Source organism: Ochotona princeps, chromosome 27 (genome assembly GCF_030435755.1).
Source record: "Ochotona princeps isolate mOchPri1 chromosome 27, mOchPri1.hap1, whole genome shotgun sequence".
NCBI classification, from domain to species: Eukaryota; Metazoa; Chordata; class Mammalia; order Lagomorpha; family Ochotonidae; genus Ochotona; species Ochotona princeps.
Genome location: NC_080858.1, coordinates 22,851,478 through 22,867,462, shown reverse-complemented (window position 1 = coordinate 22,867,462; position 15,985 = coordinate 22,851,478). Strand labels below are relative to the sequence as shown.

The window sequence follows — 15,985 nt, the reverse complement described above, 5'->3', positions numbered from 1 at the left end:
TGGGCTTGAGTCACAGCCCCACCATCCTGTACTGCAGACTTCAGAATCCCAGTTACCCTGGGGAACCCTTCATCTTTGTGCTAACCCATAATGCCTTCTGCCTTTCCCTACCCACTGCCACCACTGAATCCCACTCTGCCATCTAGCACCTGGATTCCTCTTTCATTTCTCCTAAGAAATGGCAATTCAATCATCAGGACTGTGATATATGACTTACTAAGTGAGAAGAGACCACACTGTGTAACTCTCCATCAATGAATCTGGACCCACTGCCATGTGTCATCTACCACATTTGAATCCAAACAAGTGCATTATTATGAAGAACTGATTTCTCCAGTTATATCCAGAGTATTAACATGGGCCTGCTAGTTGTTACGCAAAGGTCGGGTATGCGGTATTACTGCTCTCCCCGACTATAGAAGGCAGAGAACTAGGGCTGTCCAGCTAGCCTGCATTGTTCTGGGTGAGCTCATGCTGCTTTTCACAGCCGGCTTTCTGCTCAGCAGAATGTATGCTGGAGGGAGGGGATGGTGACCAAAACCATGGTGTTGGGGGAAACTAAACTGATGGAAAGAAAGTGGAACTTAAGTACTTACGAAAGTAGACAACTTTCTGCACACTGCATCTGGGCAGAGATAGAAAAACTGTGTTGCTGCAAAGGCTCCCCACACACAGGCACCCTGCACATCTCGACATGTCCTCTGGGAAGGGGTTTCTGCAAAGCCTCATGGGAATGGGGGCAGGAAAACTAACCGGCGGCAGGCTCCTGTGGTACCTAGCCCTCCTCTTCCTTTCCTCTCCCCCAACCAGTAGGCAGAAGAGGGTGCATTAGGGACACGCCTGTATTCAGGCCCCAGCTCAACCAACCAGCAAACAAGGAACAATAAAGAAGCAACTTCACTATTCTGAGCCTCAGTTCTAGCCTCTGGATTAGAACAGTACATCTCTATCTTGCACTGTTTGTGAGGGTATCAAGTGAGGGTACATGAGGGCACATACCCTAGGGTCTACCTATTGGATGAGCAAAGGAAGGAGAGGAGAGAGTCACGGGGGACCTTCAAGAACTGCCGGAAGATGGCCTCCTGCCCCCTACTTCCTTAACCTTTAAAAAATGGCAATTTGGGGGCCCGGCGGCATGGCCTAGTGGCTAAAGTCCTCGCCTTGAAAGCGCCAGGATCCCATATGGGTGCGAGTTCTAATCCCGGCAACTCCACTTCCCATCCAGCTCCCTCCTTGCGGCCTGGGAAAGCAGTCGAGGACGGCACAAAGCCTTGGGACCCTGCACCCGCGTGGGAGACCTGGAAGAGGTTCCAGGTTCCCAGCTTCGGATCGGCGCACCTTGCCTCACCCTTGGTGGCCTCGGGGCCTGCGGTTCTTCCTGCATGCTGCCCTGGTATCTGTCCTTTACAACATGTCTAGTACATCTGTGTCTTGGTGTCGGCCTTCTACAGGGTTCATGACATCAGCACGTATGTTTAACCAACACAAAACCATAACCAGCATGCAAGCAGGGGAAGTTTTCAGTCACCTTCCTTTCGATTCTACCCCTTTAAGGACATGTGCCAGGCCCTGATCCGCGCCACTACACCATTTAAGTTCAAAAGATCATGGTGTATTAACAACGGGCTCCTTCCTGTAAGGTTTGCTTCATGAAGCCTTTAAGAGTTCCTTCCTGTGCAACTGGTACCTAACTAGAGGGACACCACAAAAAGTGGAACATTCACCGAAGCCCATTTTTTAAACTTGTAGTATTGCAGTCACCATTTACTAAATAAACATTTTAACGAATGATTTGGTGTATTAGTACTTTCTGGTCACAACAGTCCTACGTTAGTGTGAAGGGTGACTCTTTTTTTTATATTTTTACTTATTTTTTAGATAGACTTTATTTTATTATTTATTTATTTTCTGGTTAGATTAACTTTCATTTGAGTATCATTCAATTACCTTCCACCTTCCACCTTCTGGAACACCAAAAGCACCACTCTTGTTTTAATACAGCGTCTGTACATTAATTCTCCTACCACAGCAAATATACTCACTAGAGCAGACATGGTCTCTATTTTCACTATTAAACGTGGAAGGCTGTGAGGAGCTTGTGCTAGGGCCGTGTCAGGAGAGAAACTTCTCGCATAAAGCTTGCGTGTCTTCAGCGACTCAAAAAGTGCAGCATGGCGGGACAGAGAGAGATCCACCTAAAACATCAAATACGTTCTTGAGTGACTTTCTAAATGCCAAGGAGTAACTGTTTCAGAAGGTCTCAGTGTGCCAAAATAAAAAAGGTGAGGAGTAAATGTCCATCAAAAGAATGACATATGTGAAACCAGACCTCCAGTTAGACATGTGGAACGCATCGCAGTCATGCAGACCGGGTGAGAAGAAATGGGCACCAGAAAAAACAAGTCACCCTCCACACTACTGACTTCATCTCCACTTCATGGTGTTTTTATTTTAGAAAACAAATAGAAGCAAACAGTTTATAGCTTTCTTGCACTGTTCATTTCTATTCACCACTGGAAGAAATCAAATCTTCATCCATCCAGTTAATGAAGCAAGCCAAAGGATTATAGGTCACTTCCCTACAAAAGAAAAATAAATAGAGCTCCCTTAAATCACAGATCCAAATCTCCTCAAGAAACACAATGAGGAAAAAAAAATAAAGAAAATCAACTAACATGACCACAAAATACTACAAATTGGCTAGACGACCAAAATCATTTTCATTTACCCCTTTCTCCCTGATGGCCTCAACTAAAGCTATCTTGTGAATATGAAGACATTTAATATAATGACTGAAAACTGAGGGCCTGAGCAACGGCTTACCAGCTAATCCTCCACTACAAGAGCTAGCAGCCGCGTGGTCTAGCAGCTAAAGTCCTCACCTTGAATGTGCCAGGATCCCATATGGGCACCAGTTTTAATCCTGGCAGCTCCACTTCCCATCCAGCTCCCTGATTGTGGCCTGAGAAAGCAGTTGAGGACAGTCCAAACCCTTGGGACCCTGCACCTACATGGGAGACCTGGAGGAAGTTCCTGGCTCCTGGGTTCGGATCGGCGCAGCAACAGCTGTTGCGGTCACTTGGGGAGTGAATCATCGGGACGTAAGATCTTTCTGTCTCTTCCCCTCGCTGGACATCTGACTTTCCAATAAACATAAAATAAATCTTTAAAAAATAAAGAGTGGCTGGGAAATAAAAGTAGATCTAAAAGGGACAATGAGTTAAGATCTCGTTCTGAAATGTCCTCAAATTATATTTGGTGGCTGTCCTTTCAGTGTGTCCACTAAGAAGGCGGACGGTCTTTTAGATTAAAACAACACTGGTTGTCAGAATAATTTTTCCCACCATTAAAGGTAACAAATACTAACACACTAAGGAGAAAACCCTCATTTTACATATTACCATTGATTTTCAAAGTAGAAACAGACAATCCATTAGGTCAGGTTCAATTTAATGCAGAGACCCACATGCATGTACGAACACACAGCACAGTGAAGAATCAATAGCATCTACAACACTGTGATCAGTAACTTACCGCAGAGGGTAGAACATCCCGAACCCTGAGTCTGGCTTCCATTGTCTTCCCCCCTCCTTCACTCGGTGTGTCACGCGGTCTCCTCCTGCGCAGACTGTCAGCAGGCATCATGGTGAAGAATTCTTTTCTCTGCTGCCCCCTACCCGTTTATTTCTCTGCTGCAGCAGAAGGGTATATAGAAAAAGTTCTTGCTTACTATTCAGATTAAACAGTAGGATTTCATTTAACATTTCACATCTTCGTATGTGTATCATACTCTTTGATATCTTCCCTAACTTCCCTGCCAAAAATTAAAAACAAAAATCCCAGTCACAGAAAAACAATGTATGACTTTTCTTCATGCTAAGCGGGAAAATTAAAAAAAGTGGAAAGCATTAGACATTTAGAAGTTGCCATCTCAAGGACCCACGTTCTGTTCTAACTTCTGTCTTCGCCTAACCCTGTAATTAAAGCATACATACAAAGCCTAAAAGTTTAATTTAGGTAGTCCAGAACTACTAACAAATTCCAGTCTCAGAGACTACCCAAAAAATTACTAAAGATGTCAAAAGAGTTTTCTAAAGTCATTCTAGAAACTAAGGGTGTGAAGTGATTTACCTGCTTGGGTTTTCAGTGTTCTCGACTGCTTTGTGCCCAATGGCTCTGAACACATTTAACACGAACACACACGCCCACCTACATTTAAAATAGGGTAGCATTTGTATGCCCATAGAAGCACTGGGTGTTATGTTGTTGGCAGAAGTGTGTTAAATTCCTTACGTTCTTTAAAAAGGACTGCCCACAAACACCCATTTCCTCCAAGTTATACAGAGGAGATACAGAGCAGGTGGAGGGAGAGACAGAATAAAAATGTAGCAGCAGTTGTGGCAGAACTGGGAATTGGTTCCTTTGGAACAGCAGCCAGTCATGGAGGAATCACAACAGCTGGGACCTGTTTCCATCCCACCCTCCCACTATCCTCATTCCAAAACACCAATAGGCATAGTTTTGACAACTTGGGGGAAAAAAATCAGGAAATAAAGCAATAGGTGCCCACAGCTGGCCAACACTGGCACTGCAACGACAGGGTTTCTGCCTCTCATTCCTTCCCCCATCTCAAACCCCACCCTTTGACCTCTGGATATGGGGTGAGCCTGAGCAGGAGAGCTGGCGATGTCAGGACTGCGCCGTTCCCACGGATGCTCCTAGAGGCCTGAGGTGCTTCTGGGAACTGGGGCACAGGGAGGTCTGTCTGACTGAAACCTAAAACAACAACAGTTCACCCCACCCCTCATGTTCCAAAACCCCACAGCAGCAGCAGCCAGGTATAAATGCTAAATAAGGCTCACCTAATACATTTGAATATGATAAAATCTAAAGTAAGGTTGTTCTTAACAGTCAGTTTTATTCAAGGAGGGCCACAGAATAGGAGGTAACTCTCCACGCCCTGTGTGATCACAGACCGTCAATAATCTTAGGACGGCATTCTTACCAGCAAGAGAACAAGGCTCTGCTGAAGGACCTTTTTTGGGGGTATATTTAAATTCCTTCAGGAGTGCAGCTGGAACTCCGGTTTAGTAGACAGGTTAATGACTTGTATGCATCTTTCAGCTGTAGCAATAGCACTGCAAGTCAGGATTCCCTATTCACTAGCTAGTGATTTGTTAAATTTACATCTTGTTTGGCATAATGTGAAATTCTGCACATAAACAAAAATCTAGGGAAAGCTCTGGCTACTTTCACTGAAGCAGTATTTACTGCAAGTTAGTATTTAGGCAGAATGGGGGAAGGGGAGTGGACTGGGATAAGGCGAGGGGATAGTTTCTTAGCTATAAGGCTTACTGAAATGGACACGTTACACTCACATTCCTGCCACCAGCTTCGCTGACAACCCTCATCAATCTGCTTACCCACACTGTGCTTCAGAGAGGTTCCCACGTCTACCCAAACCTACAGCTTCTAAAGATTTGATCACATTTCTGCTAGTGTTTGCTCCTGCATGACTACCTGTATCCTCATTCCCTCTCTTTCACAGTGATGTCACAGAAAGAGAAGCGCTGAGAGTCACTGAATGCTATGAGTTTTTACCAAATATATAACCTAGAGCCTAATTTTACCTGTTCAAACTCTAGATTTCCATACCTGTCAACTCCTAATTGATGTCTTTATACTGTGAGCTCACTGTGTATTCGGAACACCAACCCCTGAAAAAGCTTAAGCCAGAGTAGCACAATGGAAGAAACAAACAAACCCAAAATAAAAACAAAGCCAAAAAAGTCACACTCTACAATACTTAATTATACACATATATGCAGAGAACGGAGGTTACCTAATTGGCTAAACGAAATCCCCACAGCCAGTTCTGTATCCATCCCAACCAATTCACATGCTAGCTCCCCACCCAAGCTCTCCTCTGGAATCATTTCCTAGATAAACACAGGCGTCTTGTTTTTAAGCGAGTTGTGACAAGCCCATGGTTGCCTTTAGAGGACATAAAGGAACATTTTTAAAAAGGAAGCCTTGTGATGGAGAGAGAGTCAAATTACCTGCAAGCAGGCTGGGGCTGTGCCTGAATCCGAACCGCTGCATTTACCACACGTTCTACAGCTGCGTTATTGGGGGAAGGGGGGTTTAGAAGGGCACTGACCCCGAAAGTTCTCAATACTTCTCACTCATCATCAGGAAGGGGGAAGAAGGAAAGCTTTTTCTCTGGGCATTTTTTTGTTTGTTTGTATTTTGGTTTTTTGGCTCCTGAAAAGGCTGGCAAAGAACAGTAACAGTGCAAGCAGTTAGAATATTTCTATAAAACAATCTTAAAAATGCAAAACATTATGGAATTTTTTTTAAAGGCCAAACTTTCGTTAATGTAGAAAGAATTTTCACTAGAGTTAGGTAGCCACCCCAAAACAGCATGGCAAAAAGACACTGGTGTAAAGGAAATAAAATATCACACAAAACTCGAAAACAAAACAAAACAAAACAAAAAACCTGAAAACATTTCAAATTAAACCTGGAGGACTAGAAGATTCCAACAGCAGATTTCTGTCCACTACTGAAACATTCCAAAATCCAAGTTTCCAAGGAGCCTAAATGTATTTTTTAAATGAATCCTTGTTCTGTTTGTTTTAAGGAGAAAAAAAAAAAAAAGAAAAGAAAAGAAAAAGAAAGCAAGCAAGCAGTGAACCTGGTCATAAATCCTGCAATATATTACATTTTTAAAAAGCCCTGACACAACAAAAACAAAATTTAAATGAAATCAAACAAACAAACATAAAAACAGTAGCAGCAGCGGTTACCTGTCTGAGCACCTACATTTTCTTAGGAGGGGATCGTGTCTCACCAGCCAAATAGCCCATAAACCTTCTCAAAAAAAGCGAGCCAGGAGAAAAATATCACATAAGATTTGATTTCACAATGTCTCTAAGCCCCCCCACCCAAACTGCAGATTCACTGAATGAAGAACGTTTTTCCATTGTTTTCCTCTTTGAAAAAGAAGAGATCATTTTGAAAGTCAATGATTTCTTTCAATGCCTTCGATACCTTCTCCAAGTCTGACAAAGTGCTTGACGAAGCAAGTTCTCTCGTGGGATTTTCCTAATGTTCAAGGGTAGTTTTCTTATTGATAGCATAAACAGAAAGACTGTAAAGTTCATTGGAGAAAAGCCAGCAGAAATGACCAATCATTTGATTATAGGCACCAAAAAAAGAGAAAAAACTATTAAAAATGTAAAATGGAATAGTCCATACTTATGTCTGTATAGGTATATACTAAAGTCCAGTGTTCAACATGGGTGACATGAAAACAGTAGCAGAAATAATTATTTTTAAAATACAGTTTAAATTACAATTTTAACAGTATATAAAATGTTTACAATTCAGAATTTGGCATGATGATCATACATATTTGATAAATACATTTTCACCTCTCACAACAATGAAGACTACATAAATGCTACTAAACAATTATGAAAATAAATTTAGCTGCTGCTGTTTCTCTGGGTTCTTACAGAATGATTTTTGTTCTTATTCTTTACCTTAATTTCTGAGGAAATTCAAGAAGGTATCCATATTTCAAATTGAAAGTGTAGGATGATCATTCCTGCCCTTTTCATTCTAACATGTGAGTGTACAATCCAGAAATAGGCTGATAAAGATAGGCTTAACGTACTATAAATGCACTAAAGATAGAAGGTGAATAAAAACTATAACCTCAGATTATTTCATTTAATATACTGTCAATCTAATAGAATGTTTTAAAAAGGCTAACTACATTTTTCCTGATTCCTTTCTCCACCAACACAAACCTTGAATTTTTCATCAAGAGGATGTTATATTTGTGTTTTTAAAAGCATTTACCTATATACATGAGAGCTCCAACTACTCAGGATTGTATATAATAATACATTTGACAACCAGACAATCTCTTCACAAACATGAATTGTGATTTAATTGTTTCCCCCCACCCCTTCCTTGTTTCTTTCTCTATACCCAAGAGTGTGCACCCTCCAAAGTGCTCATTCAGCAAGAGAAGTACCAAGAATTTCTTTCTGCTAAGGAGTCAGAGGTACTTGGGTGAGTCTCCCAGTGAGTGCGAAAGTCAAATTCTTTCAGATGAATTAGAATATTCTAAGATAAGTTAAAAACTCTTGTGTGTCTTTCTTCTGAGGGGAAATGAGATAGTGCACAGATTAGAGGTACTATGCTATTTTCACAACCAACCTTTCACTTGATTTTAATATTATTTAATTCTATGGAAAGCAAATTTTATTACATTCCTTTTTGAAATGGGGAAGAAACTGTACAGGTAAGCATGATCAAAACCTCTGTCGAGCTGGTTACTACTGAGCTTTTATTATTGCCTCGAGGTGTCGCTATCATGTCCGAGAGATTACGTTACAAGTCCGTCTGAAGGAACAGAGCACTGGAGAGGCAGGACAGGGCGGGGAAGCTTCAGAGGATTTGTAGGCAGATGGAACTTGCTGTTTAAGGAATTACGTTGAGCTCTGCAGCATTTCCATTTCTTAACAGACCTTTCAAACCCGTGATTGGGATAATTCTCCCATGTTTTAACAAACCTTTCAAACCCATGATTGGGATAATTCTCCCATGTTTTAAAGGCTCATATTTTAGGGAGTGTGAGGGCTTTCATAAATTAAGAAATATCAAGAGTGGACAGTATTGCAGGCTTAAGAGTAGGGCTATAAGAGGCTCAATACTGCTAAGTCCCCAAACACGAACATAGAGCCCAGGCCACCCCCAAATTCTATATGTAAGAAAAAAAATGCATAGCCAGAAGCATTAAAGAAAACCATGGAGCCTTGAATAAACCACACACCGAACGGTCTACAAAGAAAACAAAAACAAAAACGAAACAAACATACACATACACAGAAGCCTACGCAGCGCCTACTGTCCTTGTCCTTAGGGGAGCAGCTCCGTCCTAGTGAATCTAAGTGATGAAAACAACTCGGCTGTTTTTAACGTCAAAAACTCCTTCTCTACCATGCCCCATCTTCTAGAATCTATCCCTTTTGATTGGTTGGTGTAAACAAAAAGCAAAACATACACATGCATGCATGCACACACGTACATATATGCTCCTTCATAAAATGTGGAGAGGCAAATAAGTAACGCTGGCATTAGAAATCACTTCAACTTTATACTTAACAACTTAGAGGTCCTTGATTTGCCACCAAAAAATGTTTTTCCTTATTCCCAGAATGTCCAACACCAAAAGAAAAAAGGAAAAAATAAAAGGCTCTAGATGTACATGTCTCAATCACTGTCTTGTTAACAAAAAAGGTAGCATTTTCTTCACTTTGGCCATTGTTAAAGATGCAGGCAGAGAGCAAGGAATGTTAGACTAGCATGAACTTTAAAATGCAACATTAACAGAGCATATATCTTTCAAAAAAGACTAAAACACTAATACAAGCCAATGCACACATTTTAAACTAGTAATAACTTTATCTACATTGAGTAAATGTTACTTCATATACCAGACATTGCAATACTGTTCATTTCCCCTTCATCATGCAAACATGCCAATTGTGTCATTAAAAAGCCTTTATTGAGTTATTCATTTTGCCCCCACTCCAATTAAAGAAATTAACAAAAGACATAAGTAAAAATAAGAAATCCCAATGAAAGAGCCCCTTGAGATTTCATAAATAACTATAAATGAATGCTGCTAGTTAATGGGGAAATGGTAGAATTTTCAGATTTGAATATAAATAAAAGCTATGTAATTTAGTAGATATTTTCCTATTCATTACAAGTCTTGCAATACAACATGAAATTATTGGTATCAAAACTATTTTTGTTCAAAAACAAAAGGGACCATGACCAAATTTACATTTCTCATGGCCTGAGAGCACATTTTTTTAAAAAATAATTTAAAAGGATAACTATGAGCCTGACATTTTTCTATCTCCCTCTTTAAATGAACGTAACATCTTACTAGCAGAGGTCTCCCCCACCTATTCTTCTCTCCAACTCTATCTTCCTGAACATACTCCATGAACAGCATTGCAAGTTGGTTAAAATAGAAAACTGAAAAAAAGAGGGGAAAAAAAGGGAAAAAAGAAAATGAAAAGAAGTTTTACAGGGGTTTTGTTGGTTAATGATTTCCCAGTGGAGTCACTCCACCAGGAGTTTGATTTCATTGGCTAGCAGCTGGTTCATGTTGAACAGGCCCCCTGGGAGCTTGGTGAGCAGCTCGCGCTCGGTGCTTTCGGGGTCACTGTCGACAGAGCTGGAACTTGCGCTCATGTTGTCGACAGCAGTGCTGGCTGGGGGACCCAGCTCCGGCTCACTAGTCTCACTGGCTGTGGATACCACGGAGAGCAGGGACATACGCCGGGTGAGCCGGCCAGAGGGCAGAAGGGAGGCGGCATAGTCCGCTATGATACCAGCTACATCTAGATTACAAGCCTTATCAAAGGCGATGAAACCTACATTTGCATTGGCCTCGCAGACACAGAAGGAGCCGTCATCCTTCATCAACAGGTCAATGCCACACACATCCATCCCCAGGATGTTAGACACCTGGATGGCTAGCTGTTTCCCTTGTTCACTCAGTGAGCACATCACCCCCACGCCGCCTGGAAGAAAAACAAGAAAAGCAAGTTACTGAGATGATCAACTTTTGAAGAAAAAAAAAATGGTGACTAACTCATTTACCTAAATCAGTAATATAAAGGTGTGCCAGTCTAGAGGCATTTAGGACCTTCAAATCTAGACCTCCAGCATTAGAAAGCCTTTACCTACCCAGATTTTCAAAGATTTGAAACCTTAGTACTTTTTCAATGTTATTTTGTATTTTTCTGAGAGTGACATCAAACTTTCCCTTGAGTCTATTTTACTTGAAGTAATGCGGGAAAGCAGTATTCAGCGAGGAATGGATTTCCAGGACCTTACAACAGGCACCAAAATCTGCGGCTCCTCTAAGTTTCCTCTATGAAACCCAACAGCATTTGCATATTTTGTCAGTTGTAGATGACTTACAATGCCTAATATAACAGAAATGCAATCTAAGTACTTGTTACACTAAAATGTTTAGGGAATAATGGCATGAAAAAAATATGTGTTCATTACAAACACACCCATGGTGGGCCTAAGTGTGTATACAGAGACATAAGGGAACAACACTCAAAACAGCAATTACTACAAACAGACTGGAGACATGCAAAATGGAGGGATGCCAAAGCAGGGTGTGTCTGCACACACTTTATTCACAAAGACTCAGCATAGTGCTTGCTACACAGTAAATTTTAACTTATTTTATTGGAAAGGCAGATATACAGAGTGAAGGAGATACAGAACCTACTATACAGGACTATAATACCCATTCGTCTGCATGTGAGCTGGGTTAGGAGAGCCAGGCTGGGCTAAGCAGTGGAGGATGGCCCAAAGCCTTAGGGCCCTATTCCCACATGAGAGATCCAGAAGAAGCTCCCTGCTTGGGATAGGCTCAGCTCCGGCCATTGCGGCCACTTGGGGACTCAACCAGTGGATAGGAGATCTTTCTCTCCATCTCTCCTCTTTCTAAATCTGCCTTTCCAATAAAATGAATAAATCTTAAAAAAAAAAAAAAAGTTAACAGAGGCCAGTGCCATGACAGAGTGGGCTAAGCCTCCACCTATAGCTGTGGCATCCCATGTGAGTACCAGTTCACATTCCAGCGGCTCTACTTCTAATCCACCTCCCTGCCTATGGCCTGGGAAAGCAGTGGAGGAAGGCCCAACCCAGAAAGAGCGGCACCACTGGCAAGTCAAGTGCCAGGATTGGATGCACATCGTGTCAGGCTAGATTGCAGCACCCCATGGCAAACACAAGATCCAAGGCTCGGAAGAGAACCGTGGGCACTCCCCTGCTAGGATGCAACTCCTGCTGGTGAGCACAACAGCCAGGGCTGGGGGTGAGTCACACTGCTCAAGGCCACAGCACCCATCGGTATATGTGTGGGTAGAGCTAAGCTGCAGCACATAGGGATGTGCACAAGAGCTAGACGGGATGCAGGATGGGTTGGGCTATGCTGCTGCACATGACAGCACAGAAGGGGAGGGATGGAAACAGGGCTGGGGACAGGCCTGGTAGGGACACTGGGGGGACGCTCTGACTAGGCTGTGGCACCTGCTGGTGTGCAAGAGGACCAGGCCTGTGGTGGGCTGGGCTGGGCAATGCTACAGAACCGGCTGGCCAGAAGGGGATGTCACCTGCCCCAACAGAGGCTGGGAAACAGAACAATTTGGACACTTGTCCTGGCCAAGCTTTGCAGCAACAGTGTGGGTCTGTGGATGTACACTTAAGTGGACTTGGCCAGCCAATACTTCACCCCGGTGCAACCAGGCCGACAATGTCTCAGAACTATCAAAACCACTCAACTACCATCCTTGTAAGACTGCTCACTGTATCGGCCTCTCTATGGTGTCAAATGCCTGTCCCCCATTACCAGGTGTGATGTGGTGATAGCAAGGATCAGTCCCTTCCCCCAACTCCCTACCACCATCAGACAAACAACCTTCCACCTTACCTCGAAACCCCCCACCCTAGTTGTAGCCCCATACGGGCGTGCATCCCTCCTAACTCTGTAAGCAATACTAAAATGAGAAATTTTTAAAAAGCACTGTGATAACACATGTATCTGATAATCGACACCTTCACAAGTGGGCAATGTATACAGTACAGACATGATGGACAAAGAAACAATTCATTTCCTGGGCCTGATGGAAGACTGCAGAGAATAGCATGTTATTTCAACACACTATTCTATGGAGTGTAAATTAAAATTGATGAATTTCTACTTTTGCAATTTTCTACTTACTATTTTCAGAGTGTAGGTAAGTAAAACGAGGAAAAGCAAAACCAGAAGAACTGGTAAATAACTACAGGACTTCTCAAGTCCCTGCTGTGGGAAGACAGCAAGGATGTAAGCATCTTAGGAGACAGCAGGGATAGTTAAGAGAAGACAGATTGGGCCTGGCACCATGGCCTAGCGGCTAAAGTCCTCACCTTGAAAGCCCCAGGATCCCATATAGGCGCTGGTTCTAATCCCGGCAGCTCCACTTCCCATCCAGCTCCCTGCTTGTGGCCTGGGAAAGCAGTCGAGGAAGGCCCAAAGCCTTGGGACCCTGCACCCGCGTGGGAGACCCGGAAGAGGTTCCTGGTTCCCGGCTTCGGATCGGCACGCACCGGCCCGTTGCAGCTTACTTGGGGAGTGAATCATCAGACGGAAGATCTTCCTCTCTGTCTCTCCTCCTCTCTGTATATCTGGTGTAATAAAAATAAATAAATCTTTTTTTTTAAAAAAAAAAAAAGAGATGGGTCCAGCAGCGTGGCCTAGCAGCTGAAGTCCTAGCCTTGAACGCACCAGGATCCTATATGGGCACTGGTTCTAATCCCGGCAGCCCCACTTCCCATCCAGCTCCCTGCTTGTGGCTCCCATCACAGACTTGGGATTCTCTTAAGGCTCCGAAGGTGTTGGTCTTGTGATGCTTTATGCCCCTTCCCCCACATCCATGCTTTTTTTTATTTCAAAAAATGGTGAACTGTATGTGAAAATCAAAGCTCATAGCTTTACTCCATGGAGCTAAAAGAAAGTTATGTTCTAATGAACTTTAATGATAAGACATCTCAGAGAATATATATTTAAGCAAATCCAAAATAGCAGCAAATGAATCCAACCACATTAATGTCAGGTTGGACGTTTCTTACTTCTGTGAACCGAGTAACAGGCGAAAACAAATTTATGATTCAGTCAAATCCAATTCCATGAGAACAGCACAAACAAATACTGCAATGGTAGTGAATTTATAAATCATATTTATAGGTGAAAGATGTCTTCTAATTTAAGTAAAATGATCAAGTTACATTTCAATACTCACTAGATAAGCATTGTTCTTACCTAGTGAACAGTTGCTTTGCATTCTCCCATCTGTTGAACAACGTAACATGGTGCCAACTACACGGCCTCCCACAACAATGACACGGACATCTCGCCCATGAGATTCTTTAACATACTTCTGGAACAGGTATGGAGCTTCATGGCGAATAAGATGGCTCAGATCAGCCAGATGATGTTTATCTCGGGCCAAGAATACTGCTTTGCCTGTGATTAAGAAAGAATTATATATATCTATATATATAAAATAAATGTACAGTCACCAACTGTGGGAAGTTACACCCTGCTAGCTGTTCCTTTTTTGGGTTCCAATATGCTTTTTTCAAATCAATTACATTTACACTTTATTCTTATATTTCCTTAACCAATGAAATTTAGCTGTAATAATTAATGAAGTAAGGGTGGTGCTGTTGAGACACTGTTTCAGTGTCTGAGATGGGAGTCCATTTTTTTCCAACCCAGTTGCCTGCTAAGGTGCTTGGGGAGGGAAGTGCTTGGTTCCCGCCATGCCAGTGGAAGCAAGCACGGGGTCCTAGGCTCCTGGTTTCACCCTGGCCCAGTCCTGGCTGTCGCAGGCATTTGGGAAGTGAACCAACAGCTGTTCTCTCTGCCACTCTGCCTTTCAAACAAATAAACAAATCTTCAAAAAACAATTAGTGAGGTAATGGATAAACACACCAGATTAACAATCTCCTCAATTAGTTTCCCAACATTTAAGTCTCAGACTACATAAACTGAGAGGTAGATGACTGAAGTTAATGAGTGAAGACATTCAAGTATGTGTTAAAATCTCCAGAGTAACCACTGTGCCAGGAGCTTCGAGCCAAACTGAACAACTCACAGTAGTAGATAATCTTGAGATATCATACCTACAAATCTCCCTCTAACTATTCGTCCAAAGCCCTATTGCAAAATCATCATTACTACTGTGTGAGAATAATTTCAGACTTACACACCATAGCAGTAATAACCCATACACACCTCTATGACCCCGTGTATTCTTCACCACCATTGGAAACTCCAGTACCTCTGCATCGTCAATCATCTTAGCAAAATTTTCATGACCACCTGGTTTGGGCAAAAGATATTTAATAATAGCATTGTGATCAATTTAACCTACACTAAAGATAGTAGAAAGGAGGTAGAAATGGCTAATTTTCATTTTTCTTTAATAACAAACTGAAATTAGAATTTAAAACACTTCAGATGCTTTAAGACTGAACATCCAATTCCCTAACAGCATTAACAGAGTGAAGAATTAGTTGCTTAAAATATTTCTAAGTTTGGACAGATGCTAAAATGTGCACACACAAACACCTCTTCATTACCAAACTCACACATTAATTTTTCTTAGTCCCATTATTCATCAGAGTTCTTTCTATACTAAGGCATTCAGCATCCTCAGGTGAAATCTTACTTCTTACTGTTTTTATAATAATAAAGTGGTCTGCACCTGTAAAAATCAGCACGCCTTTTTAGTATTTATAATACAAGAAATTTGAAATTGGAAGAACTTAAGACAGCAGTCTTATAAAACTTTCAAACATCAATACTATTAAAAACGTCATATTTGCCAATCTGACTTTTTATTCCTGGTCCATTCTCATTAAATCTTAATTGTAGAACTGTGGTATACACTGGAAAGACAGAATAATCAAACATTTCACTTATTCTGCCTCTTCTCATGCAGTTACCAAATGTGAACAACTGAATGTTCAAAAGCCTTACAGGCTTGGGAGCACGCAGAGTGCGGACTCTATAAACTATTAGCAAGAAGACAAAAATTTCTTTTGGGCCCGGTGGCGTGGCCTAGCGGCTAAAGTCCTCGCCTTGAAAGCCCCGGGACCCCATATGGGCACTGGTTCTAATCCTGGCAGCTCCACTTCCCATCCAGCTCCCTGCTTGTGGCCTGGGAAAGCAGTTGAGGACGGCCCAATGCATTGGGACACTGCACCCGCGTGGGAGACCCAGAAGAGGTTCCTGGTTCCCGGCTTCGGATCAGTGTGCATCGGCCCGTTGTGGCTCACTTGGGGAGTGAATCATCAGACGGAAGATCTTCCTCTCTGTCTC

At 42.3% G+C, this 15,985-nt stretch overlaps 1 protein-coding gene and 1 long non-coding RNA gene across 7 annotated transcripts in view; both read right to left on the bottom strand.

Annotated features, from left to right (window-relative positions):
• Window positions 1–2,423: 2,423 nt before the first annotated feature.
• RIMKLB (ribosomal modification protein rimK like family member B) overlaps window positions 2,424–15,985 on the bottom strand; it is a 34,215-nt gene continuing 20,653 nt past the window's right edge. For 2 of the 6 annotated variants that reach the window (XM_058656072.1, XM_058656071.1), the window contains exons 4-6: window positions 14,897–14,983; window positions 13,919–14,122; window positions 9,913–10,616 (exon numbers count right to left, since the gene is read on the bottom strand). In XM_058656072.1, coding sequence (XP_058512055.1) covers window positions 10,153–10,616; window positions 13,919–14,122; window positions 14,897–14,983 — 755 coding nt within the window. In that variant the 3' untranslated portion in view covers window positions 9,913–10,152. Of the gene's footprint in view, window positions 2,580–3,534; window positions 3,693–5,655; window positions 5,727–6,059; window positions 6,274–7,547; window positions 7,692–9,912; window positions 10,617–13,918; window positions 14,123–14,896; window positions 14,984–15,985 lie in introns of those variants that run through there. The other 4 variants (XR_009244328.1, XR_009244327.1, XR_009244329.1 and 1 more) reach the window with 4 other exon arrangements.
• LOC131478142 (uncharacterized) lies at window positions 8,348–9,889 on the bottom strand. The gene is made up of 2 exons (XR_009244331.1): window positions 8,589–9,889; window positions 8,348–8,543 (listed from the first exon to the last, which is right to left on the bottom strand). It is a non-coding gene; the product is annotated as an uncharacterized LOC131478142 (long non-coding RNA).